Source organism: Cavia porcellus, unplaced genomic scaffold, assembly GCF_034190915.1.
Source record: "Cavia porcellus strain 051 isolate PalLab524CR breed Dunkin Hartley unplaced genomic scaffold, mCavPor4.1 scaffold_29, whole genome shotgun sequence".
Lineage (NCBI taxonomy): Eukaryota > Metazoa > Chordata > Mammalia > Rodentia > Caviidae > Cavia > Cavia porcellus.
Genome location: NW_026947512.1, coordinates 18942575 through 18966474, shown reverse-complemented (window position 1 = coordinate 18966474; position 23900 = coordinate 18942575). Strand labels below are relative to the sequence as shown.

Here is a 23900-nt window from a genome sequence, read left to right as displayed (position 1 = left end):
TAACGGCTTTTCATCATCAGCTCCTATCTGATGATGCCAGCCCTGGAAAGTAATATTGTTGAGGTGTAAGCGTGTCACTGTACGCATCTATTAAACCCAGAAAACATTTGTGAATTAAGCATGCCTCTCGAAAGACAAAGTTGGGTCAACAGTGGAAAGGTTAGAAAATACATAATGGCTTCAACAAGCTAGCTAGCTATTTTGTTTCGTTTTTTGTTGTTGTTTGCTTATTTTGGAGACAGGGTCTTGCTATGTAGTGCAAGCTGCTCTTGAATTTGTTTATGTAGCCAAGGTTGGCCTTCGACTCATGGCAGTCCTACCTCAGCCTCCCAAGAGCTGGGATTAGATATGCACCACCACGCCTGGCTGAAAAGGCCTATTTGATAAATCAACTGGAGTCCCCTATTTCAGATTTCAAAAAACCATACAAAGAAACAGTGCTAGAAAGAAAACAAGGAAAGGCTGCTCCTTTCAAAAGATATAATAAAGCCACTTAATTAATTATTTTTTAAAAACCCCTTTAAAATGCTAATATTTAAAATAAAGGAATTCGGGCAGAGGGTTTAGCTTAGCGGCCTAAGTGCCTGCCCTGGCAAGCGCAAGGTTGTGAGTTCAATCCCCAGTACTAAAAAATAAAATAAAGGAATTTTGCATGATGAGTAATTTTTCTAGCCAGTCAGTTCTCTTTTTAATTCCTTTTATGCCAATAATCATTTTACAGCTGCCCCCTTCACCCAGCATTCCAAACTAGGCTTTAAATATTTTCATGTAGATACATAGCAGAGCAGCTGACGACCAAGTTTCCACAACCAATCCTGGGAAAGCTCAATTCTTTCCTGACCCCCACACCAGTAGTATGTCTGAAAATGTACCCAAAGAGACTACTTCAGTGGATGTGAGAGAAGGGAAATGAATACTCTATTCAGAAAAGCATTTTGTTAAAAATATTTATTTAAAAAAATACAATTGTTGCCCGATCTACTGACAAATCTGTATAACTTTGCATTCATAGTCAATCTGCTACAGTGCTTTCTTAAAGCCAGCTCGGCTTGCATTATACAAAGCAAATCCCTCTATCAGTTCTTACATAAAAGTTTTTTTTTAAATCCTCATTTTTCTTAAAAGACACATATCACCACTACAGACTTTTAACAGGATTTTTTTTTGCATACAACTTGGGAAGCGATAGAAAAAGAATCACCTGATTGGTTATTCAGAGCAACCCTTACAATGTCTGGAGATGCCCTGAGTGTCGACTATGTTTTTTGTTTTAAAGCAGCATATTATAAATCGGTCAAAGTGCCAGCATATCCTTTCCCTCAAAGACCTAAATTATGAAATTTCTCTGCCACACACACAGGAAAAACTCAGGACTATAAACATCCTGTAATCAACCTTAAAATCCTATAATAAACCTTAAAACAATATCCCTTTGTTCCCCAACAGGTAAGGTGAACTGCTTAGCTTTATCAACAACTAATACGAGTTTCAGTCACTGTTCAGTTACCATTTTAATTGCTTTTTCAGGAAAAAGGGGAAAAATGATGATTTTGCTACTTTGAAGTTCTCCCTAATATAAACTGAAATTAATTCAAACAAGTTATTAAAAACACAATCATTCTTTTGGACAGGTGTATACTTGCACTGTTTCTTAATACTTATAAAATGATCAATACTAGATATCATGAGAGTTTAAAATAAACAAGGAAGTAACTGTGTTCTCAATTGAGCTGAGTATGTGGAAAATTCTTATCACACACTCCAAATTAAGGCATGCACAGGAAATAATACTTGCTGTCCTGTGCTGGGGGAGGGATATACTGCAAGAGTACTGTAAGCACTGTAAAAGATCTAAGCTTTTTTTCTGAATTAAAGACTAGTTAAATGAAAATTAAAAGTTTGTTGTTTAATATATCTCTTAATTTTCCATTTGGGGTTGTTTTTTCAGATAGGATCTTGATATATGCTATATGAAAAGGAAAATTATTAGTTTATTCCTTAAAATACAAATTTAAGCTGGGACCAATAGTGCATGCCTATAACCCCAGCTACTCAGGAGGCTGAGACAGGATGGCTTGAGCCCAGGAGTTTTGAGGCCAGTTTCAGGAACATCGACCTAGGCTCAAAAGAAAAAAGAAAAGAAAAGAAAATTTATACACATTATACACCTTTCTCTTTTAAGGCTAATTTTATTGGTGAATAAAGGGAATAATATTGAGAAACTGTAATTAAAAGTTTCATACTTAATCTCACTACCCACAATGAAACCTGCTAGAAGGCCAAAGTGAAAAAATAGATATGACTGTGATTAGAAAAGATTCAGGGCCAAACCAAATAAACAGGCCTCCAGTAAATAAAAGTATTAATGGTATTAATTTTTTGTCCTTACATATATGCATTTTAGTTAATTTCACTAATACTGAACAGAGAAGTTCCTGAAATATGCTACTTTACTACATAAAGAATTAATGTATATACAAAGGCCACTAGTAATACTGCCCCAAACAATGAAAAACTGAAATGTCTCAGAAGGAACTGTCTGGGTTCCCTACATTACAAACAGTAAGTAACAATGATTAAAGAAGAAAAGGGGGGCTTATTACATGGATAATTTTCAATTTCAATGTAACTTATCAATTGCAAATTTTTAAAAATCATAAATTTTTGTGAAACACATTAAAAACATAAATGACTGTAAAATACCCTAGCCAAAAAACATACCTTACTGAGCCTGGAAGAATGGCTCATTAAGTAATCCATTTATCCCTTTCCAAACACTCTTCAATTCCCCAAAACATAAACGAGAAATCTTACTTCCCAGACCCTCAATATCAAGTTGAAATTAAACAAAATAATTAAGTGCTTCCAGTTATTAAAAACAAAACAGTGCTAATAATGGTGCCCAAGAAAAGTGCCAAGTGATTTAACACCAGTAAATGGCATTCCCACCCTTGAACTCCAGGCAGACTTGAATGACTTTATAGCAAGAACTCCAATCCAGCCACAGGGCACCCCCCATCCAGAACGATCCCAGGCTGGACAGCACGGCTCATATTCTTTGGAAGGAACAAGAACCAGATTAGGCCTTTATGAGATGGGAAACAAGGCAAACTTGAGAAGACTACTCAGTGCCAGACACACTTTTTTGAGGTTTCTGCTAATGCAACTTACATACAGTTTAAAAGGGTAACATGTCACAAAGCTAGAAATCCTCCACTTTTATAATAATCCATGGTCACATTTCTGTATTTTAGAAATACTGGTTATAGTATAAACCTCCTCTCTTGAGAAACAACCAATGTAATAAAGATTTTACACAAAAGCAAATAAAAACAGGATTTTTAAGAAAGGCCATCTTACATGAGAGAATAGTTTAAGATGACTATTCAGAGTATGTCACATTTAAGTGCTATACTTCTAAAGCGTTGGCAAACAGTTTTTAAGGCCTATGATTCTATACATTTACAAACTGAAATGTGCAAGGTATTAATCTTTAAAACGTAGCAACTACAAAGTGCAGCAAAAGTTTAGTTTTAGTATAAAATAGCCTAAGAGCCATCCTAGTCTAGAGGATGAATATGTTCCCTCTGAAAAACACACACACACCTCTCAATCAATATATCACATATACATGAGTATACACATGTACATATATGTACTTGGCCAATAATAAATCAGAATGACTTAGAAATGTTCTAGTCTCCCAATTAAATGTTATCAAAGTATGTATTTAAACTTCATAAAAACTTCCTGATGTTTATTACACTCCAAGATTACCATTCAAAAGATTTACTAGGTTTTGCAACCCTCATGAATTTCCTTGTTAAAGGTTCCATCTTAAATTATGGGGGCTGGTGGTACAGCTCAGTGGTGGAGTGCTTAACCTAGCTCGTGCAAGGCCCTGGGTTCCATCTCCAGCACCACAAAATAAAATGCGAACAATACCTTCAATGTCCTGGTTTCTGCAGAAAGTTTAAAGCCCGCATCTGCTGTCACACAAAGCCCTCTGGATTTCCATCTTTCACAACGGCAGCAACCTAGAAATGGCTATTTTTCTGCCAGGATATGTAAAAGTTACCCTAGTTTCAGAAAAGCAGCTTGAAGAACCAGACAGCCTCCGAAACTGCGCTTGAAGGACACTTGGCACTACCAGCAACAATTTACCTTTGGACCTGTTGTATTTATAGGTCAGAGCATGACTGTGATGTAACAGGCTCCACCGACCACAAGGATGAAGTCACACACCTTCTCTTGTTTAATGCCACACCACCCAAAAGGAGTCTAAATTCCAGATTAAAATTTTACCTTCAGAAAGCAGAGTTCTGATGACCTAAGGAGTAACAAACAGGGCACCTCATTTCCGGCAATGCCAGCAATGAAAAGAAAAAACATTTGTTGATTCCATAACATGATGATTATTCAAAAAACAAACAAACAAAAGACTAGAAAAATACTTCCCACAGAATTCACTCTGGTTCAGACCACCTGCTAAACAAAGCCAGTTTATGTGACCCCTATTTCATTTACTGCTATAGACCAACCACCTCACTGCTCAATTCCTCTTCAGAAACAGCATCTCCTATCACACTTTCGTGCATCAGGAAAAGTCTCTAACATTCCTGCGGCCCAGGTTTATCCTGAGATTTAGAATGGTACTACCTCAGCATGATTCTAGATTTCTGGCATGGGTAAATAAAAGGCATAGTAAATAAAGGGATAAAAAAGAGACTATCAAGAAAACTACTCCTTCAGATACTAAAGTGTCAGCCTCCAAATTAAAACTTAGAGCAAAAAAGTGTAAGCTGTATATTTTGGCATAAAACAATGTGAAATAATTCTGAATTTCTTGGTAATAAGGCTAAAAGAAGTCCAAAAGTTTACTAACAAGATAAAAATAGTCACACCTAGTACAAAGATGACAGAGACAACAGGCTGTTAAAAATAATATGCATGAAGATCTGGCAAACATTTGCTAATGGGTTATTTGGCAACTTACAAAAAGAATTTATACAAATTTCAAAAGCTGACAAGTTCTTCTGGGATTTTCCTATATATCACACACACATACCAAATCACACCTAGTTGCCAAGATCTCACTGAGAGGCAGTATTCTATCTGTGATCCCAATAGGGTATGTGTTTCAAGGCGCACTAGCCACCACCCTGACCAAATACCCTATCCTTCATCTCCATGTGCACATTTTGTATTATTCATGCTACTTTAATAGAAGCACTACAAACAACATATACACACATGAATTTTAACAGGGAAAGTTTTTTTCTTCAAAAACTTTTTCAATTTAAGGTGTGTGTTCTAAAAGCCTGGGGGCAACTTTTCTGATATACCACTGGTTACCCCTCCAGGTGCTCAACTCATCAGAAACATAACCTGCTATTTGAGATGTTTAGATTCATCACACAAGTTCTGACATCAGGGTGTGACAATGCTGCTGGTGAAACAGTGATACCCCAGTGCTGGGGTACACAGAGCCTCCCAGCTCCTGGCCACCACACCTCTGTGTTATGGAACAGCCTGTAAGTCCTCATTTTATTTTAATCTGTAATTTAACATGCAGATCTTCAAAGAATGTTCCAGTTAAAATTCATGGGTTTACTTTTGCCATCAAAATTTGAAGGAAAAAAAAATTATACCTATAAACTGTCATAATTGTTTTCATGGGGGGGAAGTAAACCTGTATTTTAACTCTTAAGAAGAATAAGGCTGGGTTGATCTTTTCATTCTTCCAAGTTGATCTCTAGATTCTTTAATTATGTGATTTTTTTTAATCCATGAAAATTCCTCTTTGTTCTATCATAAAGGATGTCTTTTAGAATAGCATACAAATAGTACAGCAAACCTTTTTTTAAGACTACTCAAGTCAGATAGGAGATTTTCATTTTTAAAAATCAGCATATGAATGAGAAAAATACATTTTATAACTCAGGTGAAAAGCTACCCTGGGTGGAGTACTGCAGTGGTTTGCTGGCACTGGATCTGAGCACATCCCTTCTCAAGTCACAGGTAGGGACTGAAAACAGCCACAGAGGGAGTGGCGTGCATGGCTGTCCCCCTCCATTCAAGATCCTGGTTGTTAAACATTTCTTAGCACATGACTGAGTGAAGAGCAGCCAAAATGCAAGAAAAGCTGAGGTCTCACAGGAGACACCTCAAAACACCCTACAACCTGCTCTGCTCACCTCAGGCGAATGCCACCCAACCACGCCCACCCTGACAAGTGCCTGGGGACAGTATCAACTACATAGTGAGCCCAAGGGAAGTCTCCTGGGAAACACAGACGGTAAGTGGCATGTCACCTTTTGAAGCTAATGAGAAGTCTGTAACTGTTCAAAAGAATATGAAGTTGAAGCTTTTCCAGGAAGGAGGTAGTCTACAAATAGAACTGTCTGCCTCGTATACTGGCTAAGGCTGTAAACTTTGACTTAAGAACACACACACACACACACACACACACACACACACACACACACACTCTTGTACACTTACCCAAATTAGCTGACCTCAAAGAGAAAGAAGATCATCTGCCTCCTAAGGCCTTACACCTCTCAGAGGCTTTGGCTCCAGGCTTACAGAAAAAAGGAATCTAAAACTGCTTCCTAGGAAGTTGCTCTGACTGTTTTAACAGTGCCCTTGGTTTCAAAGCACTTCTGTACTGAGACAGTAAACCATCAAATGTATCACCTGTGAAAACAAATCAATGGCTTTCCTCCTTTAATTAAAAAAGATAAAAATACATTTTTGCTTTCAGAATTTAAAACATCTAGTTTAGTCAGTCAACAATATTTATTTACTATACAAATGTTAACCTAATAAACTTTACAAAGTGCTGCTAAGGGGTCTAATTCCAAACAGGTATGCAGCCAGGTGTGGTGGCGCACTCCTGTAATCCCAGAACTCGGGGAGGCTGAGTCAGGAGGATTGTTGCAAGTTCAAGACCAGCCTGGACTACAAAGCGAGCCCAAGGCCACCCTGAACTGTATAGTGAGACCCTGTCTCAAAAAGACAAAAAACAAAAACAAACAAAAAACAAGCATGCAAAGTCATTCAACAGGGGAAAAGACAGTTCACTGTGCCTGCTCCCATCACTGCTGAACACGACCTCTCCACACTACTATTGCACATCTTGGGAACAGAACTGCAGCTGACAACCACAAATGAACCAGTAACAGGTCTCCAACACTACACATCAGAAGAAAGCTCACTGAGTATCCACTCCACTACAAACGACTCATCTTAAATACCTTACCTAAGAGCTTCTCTACTATTTGTAAATAAATTTGAAGTGAGTATTGTTATTCAGAAGATGCTGGTTTGCCTCAAGTCCTTACCACTTAGCTCATGTGACTCATTTACAGTGTTGAGAAAGAGTTTAACACACCTGCCCAGTAATGCCATCAGCATGCAGACTGATGCAGGCAGAAGAACCTCCGAGAGGCTAGCGAGATGGATCAGATTTTGAACTTTCAGTCTCCAAAGCTATGAGCTAAATAAACTTCTATGTAACTTAAAGAAAAACTACTTCAGTAGCATGGTGGTAATGGCAGTATATAATTTAGGCCCGGGCTTAAAAGCCAAATTTTTCAAAAGATTCCAATGTGTAACTGGTACCAATTCAGTTTGGGGGAATCAAAAGATCTGTGTGCACCTGGCACTGATTATAGTACTATATGGTAATATTTTATAAATTAGAGCCAATGCACACCTGTGATCCCAGCACTCAGGAGGCTGAGGCAAGAGATCACCACAAGTTTGACATCAGCTTAGGCTACACTGTGAGTTCAAGCCCTGCCTGAACTGCATAATGAGACTGTGTCTCAAAAAACAAATTCAGAAATTTGGTAACATAGAGATACAGGTCTACATTTTCCAATGTTAATTAAAACATTAATTCCTATGTATGAATATTGCCAAATGAACTGATTCTCCGTAATTAGACCTGAACATCTCTGTCACATTATTAACTGAAGGTTTCACTTACATTCCACTTTCTGAATGGCATGTAATACTGTCATAACCCCTAATAGCTTTAGATTTAGAAGGAAAAGTGATGACCATACAGAAGAAAATGGGGTAAAATGAGCAGGAACATGGCAGAGTCCCTCCCCAACTCAGTGTCTCCTAACTGGAAGAAACCCTTCATGTTGTCCTAAGGTATCAGTTGAACCCAAGTCCACTCTTCTAAAAGTCATCACTAACTATGCGGTGCCCTGCAGGAATACAATCATACCAAACAGCACCATTTCATGCTAGACACAGGATCCTACAGTCTCACAGGATGGTCTAAAACCACCTTAAATTCCAGGCTTATGTTGAAACAGACTAGCTCCATGTGCTCGTCAGGTGAAGAAGAGATCATGTATGTGGCTAAGAGACCTGCTGCATACATGTGTACGTGGAACTGCTTCCACACCCACACAGTGCAGTTCACTGCAAAACATTCTGCACAACTGTACTGCTGCATCTTCTTTTGTACGAACAGGAATGAATTATTTTCTCCCACTGCTTATAAACAGCTCACTTTTACTTATTCAACAGAGCACACTCAGTCCTAAAGGCACAGCCAATTTCATTTAACTAGTATTTCTTAAAATAATAAATTCTAAGCACAATTTTCTTCTTAGCCAAAAGATCTCAATAGTCAGGAGGAGTAACTTTGTTCTTAATCACTCTTGCTAAGTACAGCTGCTAAACCCCACCAAAATTACTTTAGCACTTAGCGCCACATTAAAAAAAAGACAGGGATGTGGTAGTGGACTCCAATTAAGGCATTTCACACAGTCGTAACTTGAAACCTATTTAAAGAGAATCCTGAAAAAGGTGTTTCAGTGGGAAATGGCAAAAGTCATAAAGTCAGTCTCTCACTCCAATGCTGTCAGGTTGAATGTCTCTCCATTTCTATGTCCCTTGAGTCTCTCACACCACAAGGGCACAGATTATGTCTTCTGCAGGTCCGGGGAAAATGGGCCAGGAGTGGAAGGTCCATCCAGGCCAGACAGGGTGAATGGCCCATGACCGTTCAATACAGAAGGAAACTGGGAAAGAAAGAAAAACATGCCATCATCCTGTTACTCCGTCCCAACTTTTACTTTCTTCCCACTATACTCCCTGAGGTAAAATATGATAGCCTTCCAAAGTGACTCAAAAGACAAATGCAATAACCATTTGTGACACAAGAGTATGATGGTGTAACACAAACTTTTAAAAAATGTTGTTTGCCCTGACATATTAAATTAAATATTATCTCTCTCCAACCTACTCAATGGAGTGGGAACACAGAATCATCTTTTACCTTCCACCAAATCTAGCACATAGGGTTAGTTCACTTCAAAGAAGGTTGCAGAAAGTCCAGTGAATGGCAACACGCACTAATGGTATTCAATGATAAAGCAAATCATGAAAAAGAAGCCCACGAAGGTCAAGTAGAGGGTCCTCATCCTAAAAAGGGCTTCGGCTTCCCTGTCATGTATCCTAAGACCCCCTGAATAGGGCAATTCCAGGCGGAAGCTGCAGTAACATTATAAGTCTGCCTAAGGTCTAAGATCAGACCAGCACTCAAATATCTGTTCGGGAGAGACAAAATATAAAAAAGAAAAGTGAAATACAGAAAATCTCACCTCTTCCTGTTTGGTAATCTAGAAATTTCTTTCAAGAAACAAAAAGGACAGATGTGGAAGGAGGGTAGCTCAGCAGACCACATCCCTAGCAAACCTAAGGCTCTAAAGTCAATTCCTGGCACCACCATTAAAAAAAAAGGAAGGGAGGAATAACACACCTATATCCCTACCGCCCCACCCTGGGAGTTCTGGGGACTGAACCCAGTGCCTTCACACTGAGCTACATCCCTAACTCCTTTCTTCCCCCAACCCCTTTCCTAATTTTTCTAGACAAGGTCCTGCTAAATCACTAAATTCCCCAGACTGAACTCAAAATTTGTAATCCTGCTGCCTCAACCTCCCAAAGTGCTGAGATTACAGGTATGAACCACCATGCCTGGCCACTACATTGTATCTTTTTTTTTTTTTCACATACTGGAGATCGAACATGCACTTGCCAGGCTGGTCCTTACACCGCGGAGCTAAATTCCCAGCCCTGCATTAGCTGGCCTCATACGCTGGGCAATTTTCCTGCCTCAGTCTCCCCGTGCTGAGATTACAGGTATGTGCTATCACACCCAGCTTTTTAATTATTATTCTGCAGTGTACCTTTACTTATAAAAGGTTCATTGTTTGTGCCACATCATGCCTGCCAGCTTTATATACCTTGTGCTTCTTGTCTTGTGTACCTTGTCTCTTGACTATATCATTTTCCCTTGTGTTTACATACATATATGAGATGCCCCAGTTATGCAATAGGTTAGATCATATAGGTTTGTATAAGCACATTATGATGGACATGCAATTACCAAACTACCTGGTAACAAATGACTTTCTCAGAATGTGTCATCACTAAGGAATACATGATTATCTGCATGTATGCATTTGGCTATGTATACAGACACAGTCATTGACTTACAATGGCTTAACTTACACTAAAGTCCTATGCATCCAGTAGACACCATGCTGTGAATTTTCCTCTTTTCCCAGGCTAACTACATGCATAGGATGTTCTTGCCATGCTGGGCAGCAACAGAGAGTGGCAATTTCTAGTCCACTGCTGCATCACAAGGAAAAGCATCAACACTACACCACCATGTGTTATTCAGCAAGACAATCTCATAAATTAGGTATACAGACTTCGTGTCCACAAGGATTCATCAGGGCTAACACATAACCCTGTTGCAAACTGGGTTGCAAACATGTACATGTTTTTTGTTTTGTTTTTGTTTTGAGATGGAGACTGATTATACTGTCCAAACTAGCCCAAAGGTTCAAGTGATTTTCCTGCCTCGGCCTCTCAAGCAGTCACTACACTCATATTACACACACACACACACACACAAATTTTTTTAAAATAGTGGCTTTCTAGAGTTATAGGTGGCTGAGCTCAAAACTCTAGCTAGTACTAAACAATTACTGGTCATATAATATACTTGTAAACGAGGAAAAGGAAACTCGACTGTATATATTTATCCAAGCTCTCTGCTGGCAAGAAGATTAACATTTAGAAATGAAAGATAAAATTCAAAGAATATTTAATAAATATAGTTGTATAATGATTAAATTGAAGAGTGGGGACCAGGGATACAGTACAGCAGCATAGCACCTGCCTGGCAAGCACAAGGTTGTGAGTTCGGTTCCTGGTAATAAACACACACACACACACACACACACACACACACACACAACACACACACTTAAGAAAGGGACACTGGCCCTCTGCCTGCTTCCTTGTTTTACCTCCCCCAATTTAAAGAGACAAGACGCTGATGAAATTACCTGGAAAAGTGTGTTAGCACCTTGCAGTCTGGCTGGACTCAGAGGAGCCACAGGGCTGAGCGTGCTCCAAAAGTGGATGCTGGAGAGCAAGGGGCTTGGAGTCAGCAGGATGGGTGTCTGCAATACGCAAAAACATCCACTTACTGATCAGCAGGGTTCTGCTTTATCCTAGCAGCTGCAGAGTCAGGTTATACATAAATCTGGATACAAAATGAGCCCAAATACCATGCTATTCTCCACTTCAAGCATCTCTAATTTTAGAATGTTATCATGATGAAAAGCTTAGACCTCATTTTGTAACCTAAGAAAGGTAAAGGTCAAAATAACTACTTTTTAACCCAACTTTTTTTTGAGACAGGGTTTCATTATGCAATTTAGATTGGCCTTGAACTCATTTTGTAGCTAAGGCCGGCCTCAAACTCATAGTAATTCTCCTGTCTCGGCCTTCCAAAGTGTTGGGATTACAAGTATGTGCCACCACACCTGACCAATCCAACTTTTTTAGGGTCTTATCTGAATTTGGGTACAGAGGAATAAAGGGAAGCTGAGTAAACAATCTGGAAGTAATCTATTTCTACAAGATGAGCAAGTTAATAAATATCTATTGTAACTAACCAAACCTGTTACTCAACATTACATGCGTCCTTTTTTTGGAAGGTTCTTAGGACCTACTGTTTTCTAATATCACTGCTGGGGGTAGGGAAGAACTTTATTCAGGATGAAGTAAAAACCCCAATATATTCATTTACTTATAGGACAATGAACTTAAAGACAACACCCCAAGCCTTTTATTTTGGCAATCCTAAATGAGATGAGGATTAGATTACTTTCACGGGTTACATTTAACCTTTCTAAGACAAACCTATGTAACAAAGAACAAACACGTAAGTGTAAATTCTAGATCTGCTTTAAAAGCTGAATGAATGCAGAGGACTAGAAGCAGCTGAGTTACCTGTGAAAACAGCGCTGGGGTAAGAGAAGCTGTAGGAAGAGATGGGCTCAATATGCCCAGAGGGCTTGGGTCACTGCCTGTGATCACAAGGGTAGGTGCCAGTTCTAACCCTTTGGGTTTCTTGGATCTCGATGAATTACTTGTTTTGTCCTTTTCTGGCAGAGGTGAACCCTGGCTTTTAGGCTCCAGAGACAAGTTCTCTGGAAGTTCCACTGACTGAGAAGCCACTGAGTCAATGTCCGTGTCGATGTCTGGGTTGGAACTCAAAGGTGGAGAGGGTGTCCTGGGTGGCTCCTTCAAGGAAGGGGGCATAGGTGGAATGGGAGGTGGGGTAAAGCTGGCAGCTACGCTGGACACAGAGGCTGGGGCTTCCAGGGAAGGCAGTTTTGGGGAAACCAATGTCTCTAGTGCTTGGATAGTTTCTTCGGAAGATGAAGAAATAGCTGGGTCAGTTGAAATGGTGGCAGCAATTGGTTCAATGGGTGGCTTTTTTGAAGGTGTTGTTATAAATTTGATGACAGATGGTGTTGGTTCCTGAGACTTTTTCTCTGCCAGTTTCTCAGCAGGATTCTCCATCTTTATTGACTTGAAAAGCCTTTTATTGGAGGTGTTCAAAGAGTTGAGAGTAAATGAAGAATACAAGCCAGAGTGTATGTAGTCATTGCGGCTGGACGTCTTGGCACCAGGCTGAGGCTTCTCTTTCCCCCCATTCTCCACATCTTTCGAAGCACTGCTAATTTCACTGGAGTTCAGAGTTTCACCATCTCCCTCGATCTTGCCCACTGTCATTGGATCCATTTTCAAAATCTTTGGATAAGAGACAAACTTGTACACAAACTTCTGACCATTCACTTTTTTGATGATATTCTGTAGGTAAAGAAAATAAGCAATCATGTACTTTTTTGTAAACTTATATCCCACAGCTCATGAAAAAGCCTACATAAGGCTTTCTATTTGAGAAGTATAGCTTACTTAAAAACTTCAAAGTCACCTACATTTATCGAGCCAAATACAGCCCGTGTTATGGAAAGGTAAGGCAAGAACATGCAAAATTAGCAGCTAAACTAATATGTAACATAAAAACTGACAGTTTGGGGATAGTGATACAGCTCAGTGTTAGAGCACTTCTTGTACAGCATTCTTAATGCCCTACATTCCATCCCTAGGACTGTATTTAAAAAAAAAAAAAAAAAAAAAAAGCTGGGCTGGGGATATAGCTCACAGCCACAGTACCTGCCTGGCAAGTGTGTGGTCATAAGTTCAATTCCTAGTACCAAGAAAATTTTAGAAATTAAAAAATAAAAAAGCTGAAAATTTTAATTGCTAGACTCAGTCAACCAAGTATCTGTATTAAGTCAGAAGTCACTGAGCTGCGATCTTAAGTAATTCCAAAGGTACAAGCCATAAGCATCCCCAGTAAGCAAAAACGGATGTAGAATATTAACTGTAAGGTTCCTACTTTCCTCAGGACTTCTGGTGGATTTCTCCCTCTCTTCCTTCATCCTCTTTTTTTGTTCTTTTCTTTTGGCAGTAATGTAGATCGAATCGAGAGCCTGAGTACTGAGCTACAGTCTCAGCCCTTTTTTGATATTTTATTTTGAGACCAGCCCTAAGTTGCTAAGTAAAGCAGGCTGGGCTTAAAATCTCCTATCCTTCTGGCCTTGACTTCCTAGAATTCTAGGATCACAGCCATGTGCCACCACTCAGCTTGACTCTTTTTTTTAATGCTGTTATTCATTCATCTATTTATTTGCTTATCCAGCCATCCATCCATCTACTCATCCATCCAACCATTCATTTATTTTGAGACAGGGTCTCTGGCTTCATTGTCCAGTTAAGCTTCAAACTCCTGGGCAAAGAAAAGAGGGGTTTTTTCCCCTTCAGTTTCATACATGTGCACAATATAGAATGTTCACATGCTTTATGGGGAATTGTTATATGTACGTAAGACATCCCAATTCCTTTTATTCATCTACTCCCCCTTCCCTCCCTACACTTCTTGATCTCCTTCCTCTTTGGGAAGGGGAGATCTCTACTTTCTATTACCTATCTTTTATTTTGCTCCCCAGCTTGACTCTTGCCTCTTATAAAGCTGATAAGATCAATTACCTAAGGGCAAAAAAAAGACCTCAGCTTCCTACTCCCAATCTGGAGCACTATTTTTCTTGCCCAAGGATGTATCCAAAATAACACCATATTAATAGCTGGCTGTGGTGGCACAGGCCTGTACTCCCATCACTCAAGCTGAGGGAGAAGGACGGGTGTGAGTTCCAGGCTGGCCTGGGCTACACAGTGAGTTCCAGGCCAGCCCGCACTGTACAACATGAAGCCCTGTCTCAAAAACAAACACAAAAAGACAAATTAAAAAAATATGGTGGGGAGGGGAAGAGAGGAAGGGGATGACAGAAAGATGTGTAAACCACATCTCATACCAACTCCTCATGAGGAATATAATCATGATAGACTACAAACATGTTCCAATAAGTGGCCTTTTCTGTATACAATTCTTGTACTTTTTCTTGTAAAGACAACTGCAGTGAGAACTAAAATGTGTGATGAGAGTAGGTTACTGAAGAAAAAGAGCTGGAACATTTACATCTTATGTCCGAATTCCCAACTACTGAAGCTATACAATAAACTGGATTAAAATGAACCAAGACAGCAGAACCTATAGCTGCAACAGCAAAGAAGGAATACTGCTCATCCTGAGGCTCTCTGTGGAACACCGAGATCAGGATGGGTGTTACCTTCACATAATAGTATCTGAGGGCTCGGCTGAGTTTGTCATAATTCATGTTGGGCTTGTTCTTGCGAATCCCCCAAAGACGAGCCACCTCTTCTGCCTGCAGAAGCTTGAACTCTCCATTGTTAGAGGTCCAGCAGATCATGTGCTCATTCTGAGGCTCCTGCAGGAGCTGAAGGAGGAACTGCCACAGGGTGATGGCACTGTCCATAGCAATGGGCTGAAAAAATACAAGATCTGTGATTAACCCTGTGTGTCAGGCAATTTCATAAATGCTCTAAGTGTACCGATTCCTTTCTTATCCACAGCACTCCTATCCTATAAGAGATACTGCAACTTGCTTTATATATGAAAATACTGATTGGTAAATGGGAAGTAACTTGTCCAAGAAGATGGTGAAGCTGAGATTTAAATCCAGGAAACCTAGGTCTAGAGTCCAAATCATAAACCTGCCACAATGCTTGGGAGATCTCAGGCAATGAGGAACTTGCAAGGAAGATAAAGCTAATTCCATAAACTACAGGGGTAGTACCCTGAGAGTGTCAACCTCTAGTGTATCAGTGATTAAAATCTGCCTTGGGGCCGGAGACTTAGCTCAGTGGGTAAGCATCTGCGTGGCAAGCATAAGGTCATAAATTCGATTCCTAGTACCAGAAAAAAAAAGCCTTAAAATCTTATCATCATATCCTCCCCGAAGACCATCATTTTAGTATGCCTACCTAAATCAGCCTGATTTGTTTACTTGCTGATACATGTCTCAGGGTGGGGGTTGAGGCTGAGGTGTAGGGAATAATCAAAACTAAGTTTGTTCCAGTTGGTATTTCTCCTCCAAATAGTATACACTATTGTAAGTGTAAGTGCCACAAAGTGGCAGCTCTGAGGACAACAAAATGTTTCTCTGATTTAATTTACAGTTCTGTCCACAGGGATTCTACCTGTAATATATTCTCATTAGCAATCCTTATTTGACTATCAAGACATGAACTGAAAAATCCTTCAATATCTCATGTTTCCAGATCTCTCCTTTCAGGCTAGTTTCCAAATTTCAGCATCACTGATTTTGAGGACGGGTAATTCTTTGTTTTGGACATTGTCCTATGCACTGTAATTTGTTCAACAGCACATGTGGTCTCTATCCCTGGGTGCCAGCAGTACCCCCTGCCCAGATGAGACAACTGAGTGGCTCCAGTCACTGCCAGGTACCTGCGTTGATAACCTCTTGCTTGGCAATGGATCAGCAAGGAAATGCTCTCACAAGAGCACTTTCCTCACAGAACTCCAAAATATTTTGTCTACTAGAAAGAATTCTTTAAGGGCAGAAATTCTGGCCCAATATATGTAAGCTCATCCTAAGAAATATACACTAAACATCTTCATGCATAAAAACAAAACAAAAACCTTCCTTCTTCTAAGAATGAGATCACAATAGATCAGAATAGTTTGAGGGCCAGGCATAGTGGTGCATGCCTATAATTCCAGCACTTGGGAGGTTGAAGTAGAAAGATCACCGTTAGGTCAAGGCCAGCCTGGGCTACAAAGTGAGTTCAAGACCAACAGAACTACACAGCAGAACTTTGTCTCAACAACAAACAGAAAACAAAGTAGAACAGAGCTTCATTAAACCAAATTAAATCAATTCTATTAAAATACCATAGGACTGGGGTATAATGCTTGTCTAATATGCCCTAGGCCCTGGGTTGGATGGGGAAGGGGAGGCTACAATAACAGGTAACTTAGGCTGGGGATTTAGCTCAGTGGCACAAGCACCTGCCTGGCAAGCACATGGTCATGAGTTTGATCCCCGGTACCAAAAAAAAAAAAAAAAAAAAGAAAAGAAAAGAACAGGTAATTTGTGCTGTAAACAACACAGCAAGTGAAAAGACAGTCCCCAAAATGGGAGAAAATACTTTCTAATTATGCATCACAAGAGGAACATGTTTCTAAAATATACAAAGAACACTTACAACTGGAAAAAAACTTTTAACTAGGCAAAGGAATCGAAAAGATGTTATCTCCAAAAGATGCCAATAGCCAGTAAATACATGAAAAGAAAAAAATGTTTAACATCAAGTGTTGGCAAAGATGAAGAAATTAAAACCCTCACACACTGCTGGTAGAAACGTAAAATGGCATGACCAAATCAGTTTAACATATAAACCAGCAATTCCACTCCACGCTATATACCAGGAGAAGTGAAAACAAATGTCCATACAAAAACTTATACAAGAATGTTCACAGCAGAATTATTCATCGAATCTAACAAATGAAAATGACTCAAATCCCTACAAAGCAACATGGCATCACTCTTAAACAACAGGGTTATCAGTCATAAAAAGGAGTACTGATATAACACAGGCAACACAGGAGTTCATCCAAGAAGCCAGCCACGAAAGACGATGCAATGCATAACCCTATTTACACAAAATGTCTAGAACAGGCTAATCTACAGATAAAGTAGATCAGTGCTGCTTAGGGCTAAGGGGTAGGGATGGAGGAGAGCAGGGAGACGAATGTGGAATGACTGCTAGTGAGTACATGGTTTCTTTTAGGATAGCTGAAAATATTCCAAAGCTTCATTGAGTAGTGGTAGTTGTACAACTCTATATTAAAAACCACATAACTGTATATGCTACCTATGTGAATTTCACAGTGTTTGAATTACATCTCAATAAAAATGCTTAAAATAAAACTAACACAATAAATAATACAAACGTTAGGCCTAAGAAGACTAACAACATAATTCACAAAGGAGGGTCCTTACGGGCCAACTCTGTCCTTCCAAAAAGGGCAGAGGGAAGGAATTCTAGCAAAAATATTTTTGTCTTGTAACTTCTCTGAGGCTCAAGAAATGTCTTCCAATAATCTTCAGTTGAAGTAAATCACAGAAACGGTGTCTTCCAAAAGATGGGAAAATAATAAAGACTGGAAAGGGGAGATGCCTTCTACCGTCAAGAGTTCTTGAAGAAGCTGAGGCCATTAAGCTAAACTTTCTTCTTGAGTCCTAGACTCATGTATTTGCCAGGGACCCTCTTTCCTGAAAGGATGAAAGCACACCAGTTGATTTTAAATTACTATTTTAGATGCTAAATGGTAATACACAAATGAAGAGCTGCTTAATGCTAAATCACCATGTTTACTGGAAATCAATATACTATATTCTCACTTAATGGAGTTAAAATAGTGGGTTATCATATGATACCTTTAAATGTGAGAGGGAGTTTCCAGTTATTTTTCTGAGTTTCCCAGATGAGTTTCCCTGATGTCTGTTCATGGCAATGACTTTTTTTATTATGCAGTTTTCCCATTTAAGCAATTATTTGCTAAGCAAAGCTGGTTAAAACCTAGGGCCTGGTAAACACAGCCTTAGCTCTGGAGCTCAATTTCCACATTTCCAATAATGAAAAATGTTTGTGGGGTAGGAGCAGGTATGTATTGTTGAGGACTACAAATTCACAATGGCTAATTCTGCAGACTTCAAAAAGGGATAAATGGAGGCTTGGGATTGCTGCTATCATCCTTTAGAGATTTCCCATCCTCTCCATCCACTAAGACTAAGACCACTAAACCTAAAGACACTCCAAGACAAGATCGTTCTTGGCAGAAGTCAACCTGCACCCGAGTCATCTGATAATCTCCTCCTCAATTAATAAATCCCAAGTCTCTTGCTGCCTCATGGCCTTTTGTTTCTCATAAACTACTAGTCATCCCTGATGGCCACTATACTGCCATTTTGTCTCCTGCTTTTTCTCTCTCTTGCCCTTGCCGGAGACTGGAGCCCAGTATAGGGGTTCTCAATAATGTATGATTGTGAAGGATGGTGAAGGAGAGACAAAAACTTAAAGCACTTGGGGCTGTGGGGTTTAGCTTGGCAAACGAGAGGTTGTGAGTTCGATCCCCAGCACCAAAAAGTAAAAGACTTAAAACCACTATACTACTGCAAATATGGTGATTACAATTCTACTTGTTTTTGAAAAAAATTCTAAAACCCAAATCCTAGCATTTTGATACCTACCCTGCAGATTGTATTTGAATCTTACAGCTTTATTAACAGACAAGCTGTAGAAATGAAAAGACAAGGTGGAAAATACTAACATCTCCACAAGGATCACACATGTGCCATTCTGAGCGAATGAGAGGGACTCAAAATCATGGGCACCCCAGGGTGGTGCAGATTTAACTTCCATCCTACCCCAATGGTCACTGGTACAGCATCATGGATGAAGTCATGCACTGCTGACCTGCTGGACCCATGGCAACAGATCCTGACTGCTGTGGAAAGTGACGCCATCTCTGGTGCAGCAGCAGTGCACCTGGCAGAGAAGGGTGCTCAGAGGAAAAGGCAGAGGGCACTGCAGCAGTGACTGAGGTACTGGAAGTCAACTTGCTTTTGAGAAAAACTAACAGAGACATAAATCGTTAATTCTTCAGGGGATAGTTTTTTTAAAAACCAGCCCATTATTTGTGTGTGCGTGTGGTGCTGGCAATCAAACATCACATGCTTCACATGCTAAAGTGCATTCTACCTTATCCCCAATTTTTTATTTGTTTTGTTTTTTAATATGGGGCCAACTTGTGTAGTTCAGGGTAGCCTGGTCTCAAACTCCCATCAACCCTCCTGCCTTAGTCTCCTGAGTGCTGGGATTACAGGTGTGTATTACCAGACCCAGGCTTCCAATTCAATGTTTTTTTGGTTTTGTTTTTTTTTGTTTGTTTGTTTGTTTTTTGGAGACAGGGTCTCAAATTTAAATATGTAATTTAGGCTGGCCTTTAATTCACTATGCAGCCCAGGCTGGCCTCAAACTCACAGTGATCATCCTGCCTCAGCCTCCTCAAGTGCACCAACCACACCTGGCCCCAATTTTTACATCAGGTTTTCCCTCCATCAGGAGTATGCAGTTAACCTGAAACTCTTCAATTTACTAGTATTCATGAACTCAAGGATTATCTCAGCCACAAAAGAAAACTAGAGAGAAAAAATTCCAGAAGGCAATTATTAAAAACTGCAAATGTGAAAGTTAAAAATAAGATTTTTTATTCTTGTTACATGTAAGTAACATGTGTACTGTATCAGAAAATACTTTTCCCTCACACGAAACCCCAAGTTTACAATTAGTTTTACAAGTTTTTCAGAAATATAATGGAGAAAAATACTTAACTGACCTAAACAAAGGAATCTGACTTTTGAGACGTTAAATTCTGAAAACATAACTGATTCTATTTTAACACTTCAAAGAGTAATTCCTGAGCTAAACTGAAAGACAGATCTGGGAGAGTAGCTCTGTGGTAGAGCGCTGGCCTAGTCTTCTCGAAGCCCTATTCAATGGCCAAGCCCTCCAACCCTATTCCACACCCCAAAAGGAGGGAGCCATGTTGAAAAAACTTGTTAAGAGAAAGAAGACGCCATTAAATGAAACTCTTCCACGCTAAACATGTTTATAATACACATAGTCCAGTTGCTGTGGTGACCCACGGCCCAACTATTTTTCAGACAGTAACTAAGACCTAAAAAAGTCTCCAAATTCTTCAGCACACTGTTTAAATGAAACCAAGTTATAAAATGTATCAAGACTAGCTTATCAACACAACTAGCTTATCAACAGTCATCATTATCAAGAAATAAGTAGGTATACCGAGCTGCTGCATAATATTAAAGAAAATATTAAATGTGTACACTTCTTTTTCCTCTCTGTTTTTGGTGATGCTGGGGATTGAACCCAGGGCCCTGCACAAACACCCTAAGCTACATCCCCAACCCAAAAGTCTATTGCTAAATCCAACAAAACCTGAGACTTTTTCCCAAAGGACGTAAAGGACTTCACTTACCAAGTTTTAATGTTTAAATGAAATCAAAGAGGAGACAGTTCCCGAGGGGGTAAAAAATTGAATCACACATTTTAACGACGGAACTGCCAGCCTTAATTACTGAAGCACCAAGCTTTCCACGCAGAGTGGGGTGGAGGTGGGGGCCGGAGATCCGCTCCATCAACCAGATGAGCTTATCCGGTGAAGGATAAAGCTCCAGAACCGTTAAATGCCCTAAACGTCAAAGAACAATAGCTGGAGAAAACGCTAACCGTGTACCTTCGAACGACTTCTGTCAATAATACCCCTTATTTCCTGCCAATGCGTGCTAACATTCCGCCCCCGAATACTGTACGCTTCCAATTGGGCTTCCGAGGCAGGAATGAAGCCACGCTCGGCCTGGCCGCAGCTGTGTACCAAGCGGAAAGTAAAGGTGGGAGGGGGGCTGCTGGAGAGAAGTAGAAAAAGAAATGAAACTTGACACCGGATGAACAGCGAGCTTGGTGAGAGGAAGAAACACCGGTGACCTGCGCCCCAGAGGAGATCAAAGTCCGGGGGAAGAGGCACAACCTCACAGGCCTTTGTAAGCACTCAATGACTGTACTTTCATTTTCCAATTTCCTGTCACTACTGAGTCTGAACCGCTCCCCTCTGAACCACCCACGCAACATAAACCGCCACCACCGTTGCGCCAGGGACCTCGCGGGACTCCAGGGACACTGCGCGCGTATAGGCGTGCCCCCAGTCTCCAACTGCGCGCGGCCGGGGGCGGGTCCCCGGGGAGCGCGCTCAGCCCGCGCCACGGCCGCGCGTGCACTTCCTGTTGTGCCGCGAGCCCTCCGCCCTCGCCCCCGCCCCTAGGCCCAGGGGTGGCGACGCGGGACCCCGACGGCGCACGGGCGGCTGCTCACCCAGGCCACGCGCGGGGCTCCTTCTCGATCCTGGCCTCCAGCGCGATGCTCCTACCCGCCACCAACTCCTCCTCACGCTGGGAACTCGAGGGCGGCGCGACAACTACTGCGACCCCCGCGACGGACCCAGACAAGGCGGCGGCGGCCGAGCCAAGCCCGCCGGGTGTCCGCAGCCTCCCGCATCTCCCGCCGCCGCGCACAGCTCCTCGAACGCCCGCCTTCCGCCCCCGCACGCGGCACTGGCAGCGGCGCGCAAGTCGTCGGGCCGCTACCCGCCAGGCGCGTGCTCGGGGCGTGTTCGTCGCTGCGGTCGGGCCTGTCCGTCGCTCGGCGGCCGCCGCCACTCTCAAACCCTCCCGGCGGCCGAGAGGCCCCTCCCAGGCTCCGTAGCCGCCTCGCGTCACTTCCGGGACAGGGAGGGCGGGGTCGTGATTCCGAGGGGGCCGTGCGAGTCTCGACGGCCAGCAGTCCGGCTCTGGGGGGGCCTGTGGCCGGCCTGTGCGCGCAGCAACGGCGCCCCCTGGAGTTCCCCACTTGCTCTGTCCAGGCTCGGTGCTGTTGCTTTCAGGTCCAGGCGGTGGCCGTAGAAACCGGCTTCGGGGTCCCCAGGCTCCTCCAGACGACTTTTCTCGGACCCAGGAAAGAGCACGGTCGTCCGCATCTTGTCGGGACGGGAGAGGACGCTGCTTTTTTGCTGAGCTGACCAGGGAGGCGGTTCCCAACCGTCTCTATAGTTCGTGGACCGAGAAGGTGGTTCCAAGGGTTTTGCATCGACGTGCCTGATCCCAGGACAACCAAAACTTGATAACTGGTAGCTCCCTGGGCCGGCTGCTGACTGATGGAAGCTCTAGTAGTGTAGGAGCAGCTGGTTCTGGCCATGGAGGTGGAGACCCGGAATCCAGTCATAGCTGTGTCACTCACTAGCTGGAGGACTTAAGCGACTTTCTTAGCCTGTCTGAAACACAAGTTCTTCAACTGTAAGATGGAGGGAGAGAAGCCAGTCTCCTGGAGTTGTAATGATTAAAAGCGATAAAATGCATAAAGTTTCTAGCTCACAGGTTCTCATTAGCATAATTCTACTAGAACAACTTAGCAGTAGAAGGAATATCGAATCATTAATCTGGAACTGCTAAACCTTAAGAAATAGGTTGTATATTGTTTCACAGGAAGCGAAATGGGTCAGTGTCTGAATTACTGGTTGTCCCTGGCCATTTTCTGTGTGTGTGACCTTCAGTTAATTGAATGTGACTAACCTCTCTAAACTTATATAAGATATATTTTTATAAGCATATAAAATGACAATGATAATGAGGTATATAATTCAGTGGCACAGCACTTGCCTAATATGCTCAAGGACTGGGGTTCCAACCTTAGCACTATACATACATATACACACGTTTTAAAAGGAATATCCTGTATCTGAAAAGTACTAGTAGTCCACACACACACACACACACACACACACAATACAAATTTTTCCCTGCAATGACTTCCATCTTAGGAACCAAGAGGAAAAAATAAGATACACATTTTTAAAATATCCTTTGGGAGGCTGGGGATTTAACTCAGCAGCATAAGTGCCTGTCTTGTAAGCAGGCAGTCGTGAGTTCGATCCCTGGTACCGATAAAAAGGAAAAAAAAAGTACCCTTTGGAAACATTTGTTTATAGAAAAATACAGAATTCTCCCAAGAACAGTTAAGGATTACGAGGTCTACAAACTTCCCTCCTGTGCCCAAACTAGCAGTAAACATCTGATTCAGCCTCAGGAGCAGGAGTTGTGTCATTGCTTTTACACTGAGCCTACAGTATTGTCAATTACAGTGTATTTTTGGAAAAGAGCCTGCTTTGGGAGTTCTTAAATTAGTCATAGCAAGTCTGTCTGCTTTTAAATTGACTCCTATTTTTCCCCCCTAATGCAATACATGTTGACAGCAGAGAAACCAGAAGAGTGGATTTCAAATTAGAGAACTGGAGGTGGGGGAGTTGATTAAGGTAGCTGTTTTTCCCACTCAGGAGTCTATAAATACTGAATCTCTCCATGGTTCCTCACACAACAGATGGTTCTGTTTTTGCAAACCGCATGATGATGATGTTGGTC

General features: G+C 41.3%; 1 protein-coding gene across 4 annotated transcripts; it reads right to left on the bottom strand.

Annotated features, from left to right (window-relative positions):
• Window positions 1–933: 933 nt before the first annotated feature.
• On the bottom strand, window positions 934–21957 carry Elk4 (ETS transcription factor ELK4). 4 transcript variants are annotated; one of them, XM_003474789.5, is made up of 5 exons: window positions 21802–21957; window positions 15093–15308; window positions 12346–13212; window positions 11394–11510; window positions 934–9050 (listed from the first exon to the last, which is right to left on the bottom strand). In XM_003474789.5, the coding sequence occupies exons 2-5, from the start codon at window positions 15297–15299 to the stop codon at window positions 8952–8954; spliced, it is 1290 nt and encodes a 429-aa protein (XP_003474837.1). In that variant the 5' UTR covers window positions 15300–15308; window positions 21802–21957; the 3' UTR covers window positions 934–8951. The 4 variants fall into 4 exon arrangements, with proteins under 4 accessions (XP_003474837.1, XP_063096044.1, XP_063096045.1 ...); XM_063239974.1 differs by lacking the exon at window positions 21802–21957 and adding an exon at window positions 20912–21643; XM_063239975.1 differs by lacking the exon at window positions 21802–21957 and adding an exon at window positions 17850–18122.
• Window positions 21958–23900: the final 1943 nt, after the last annotated feature.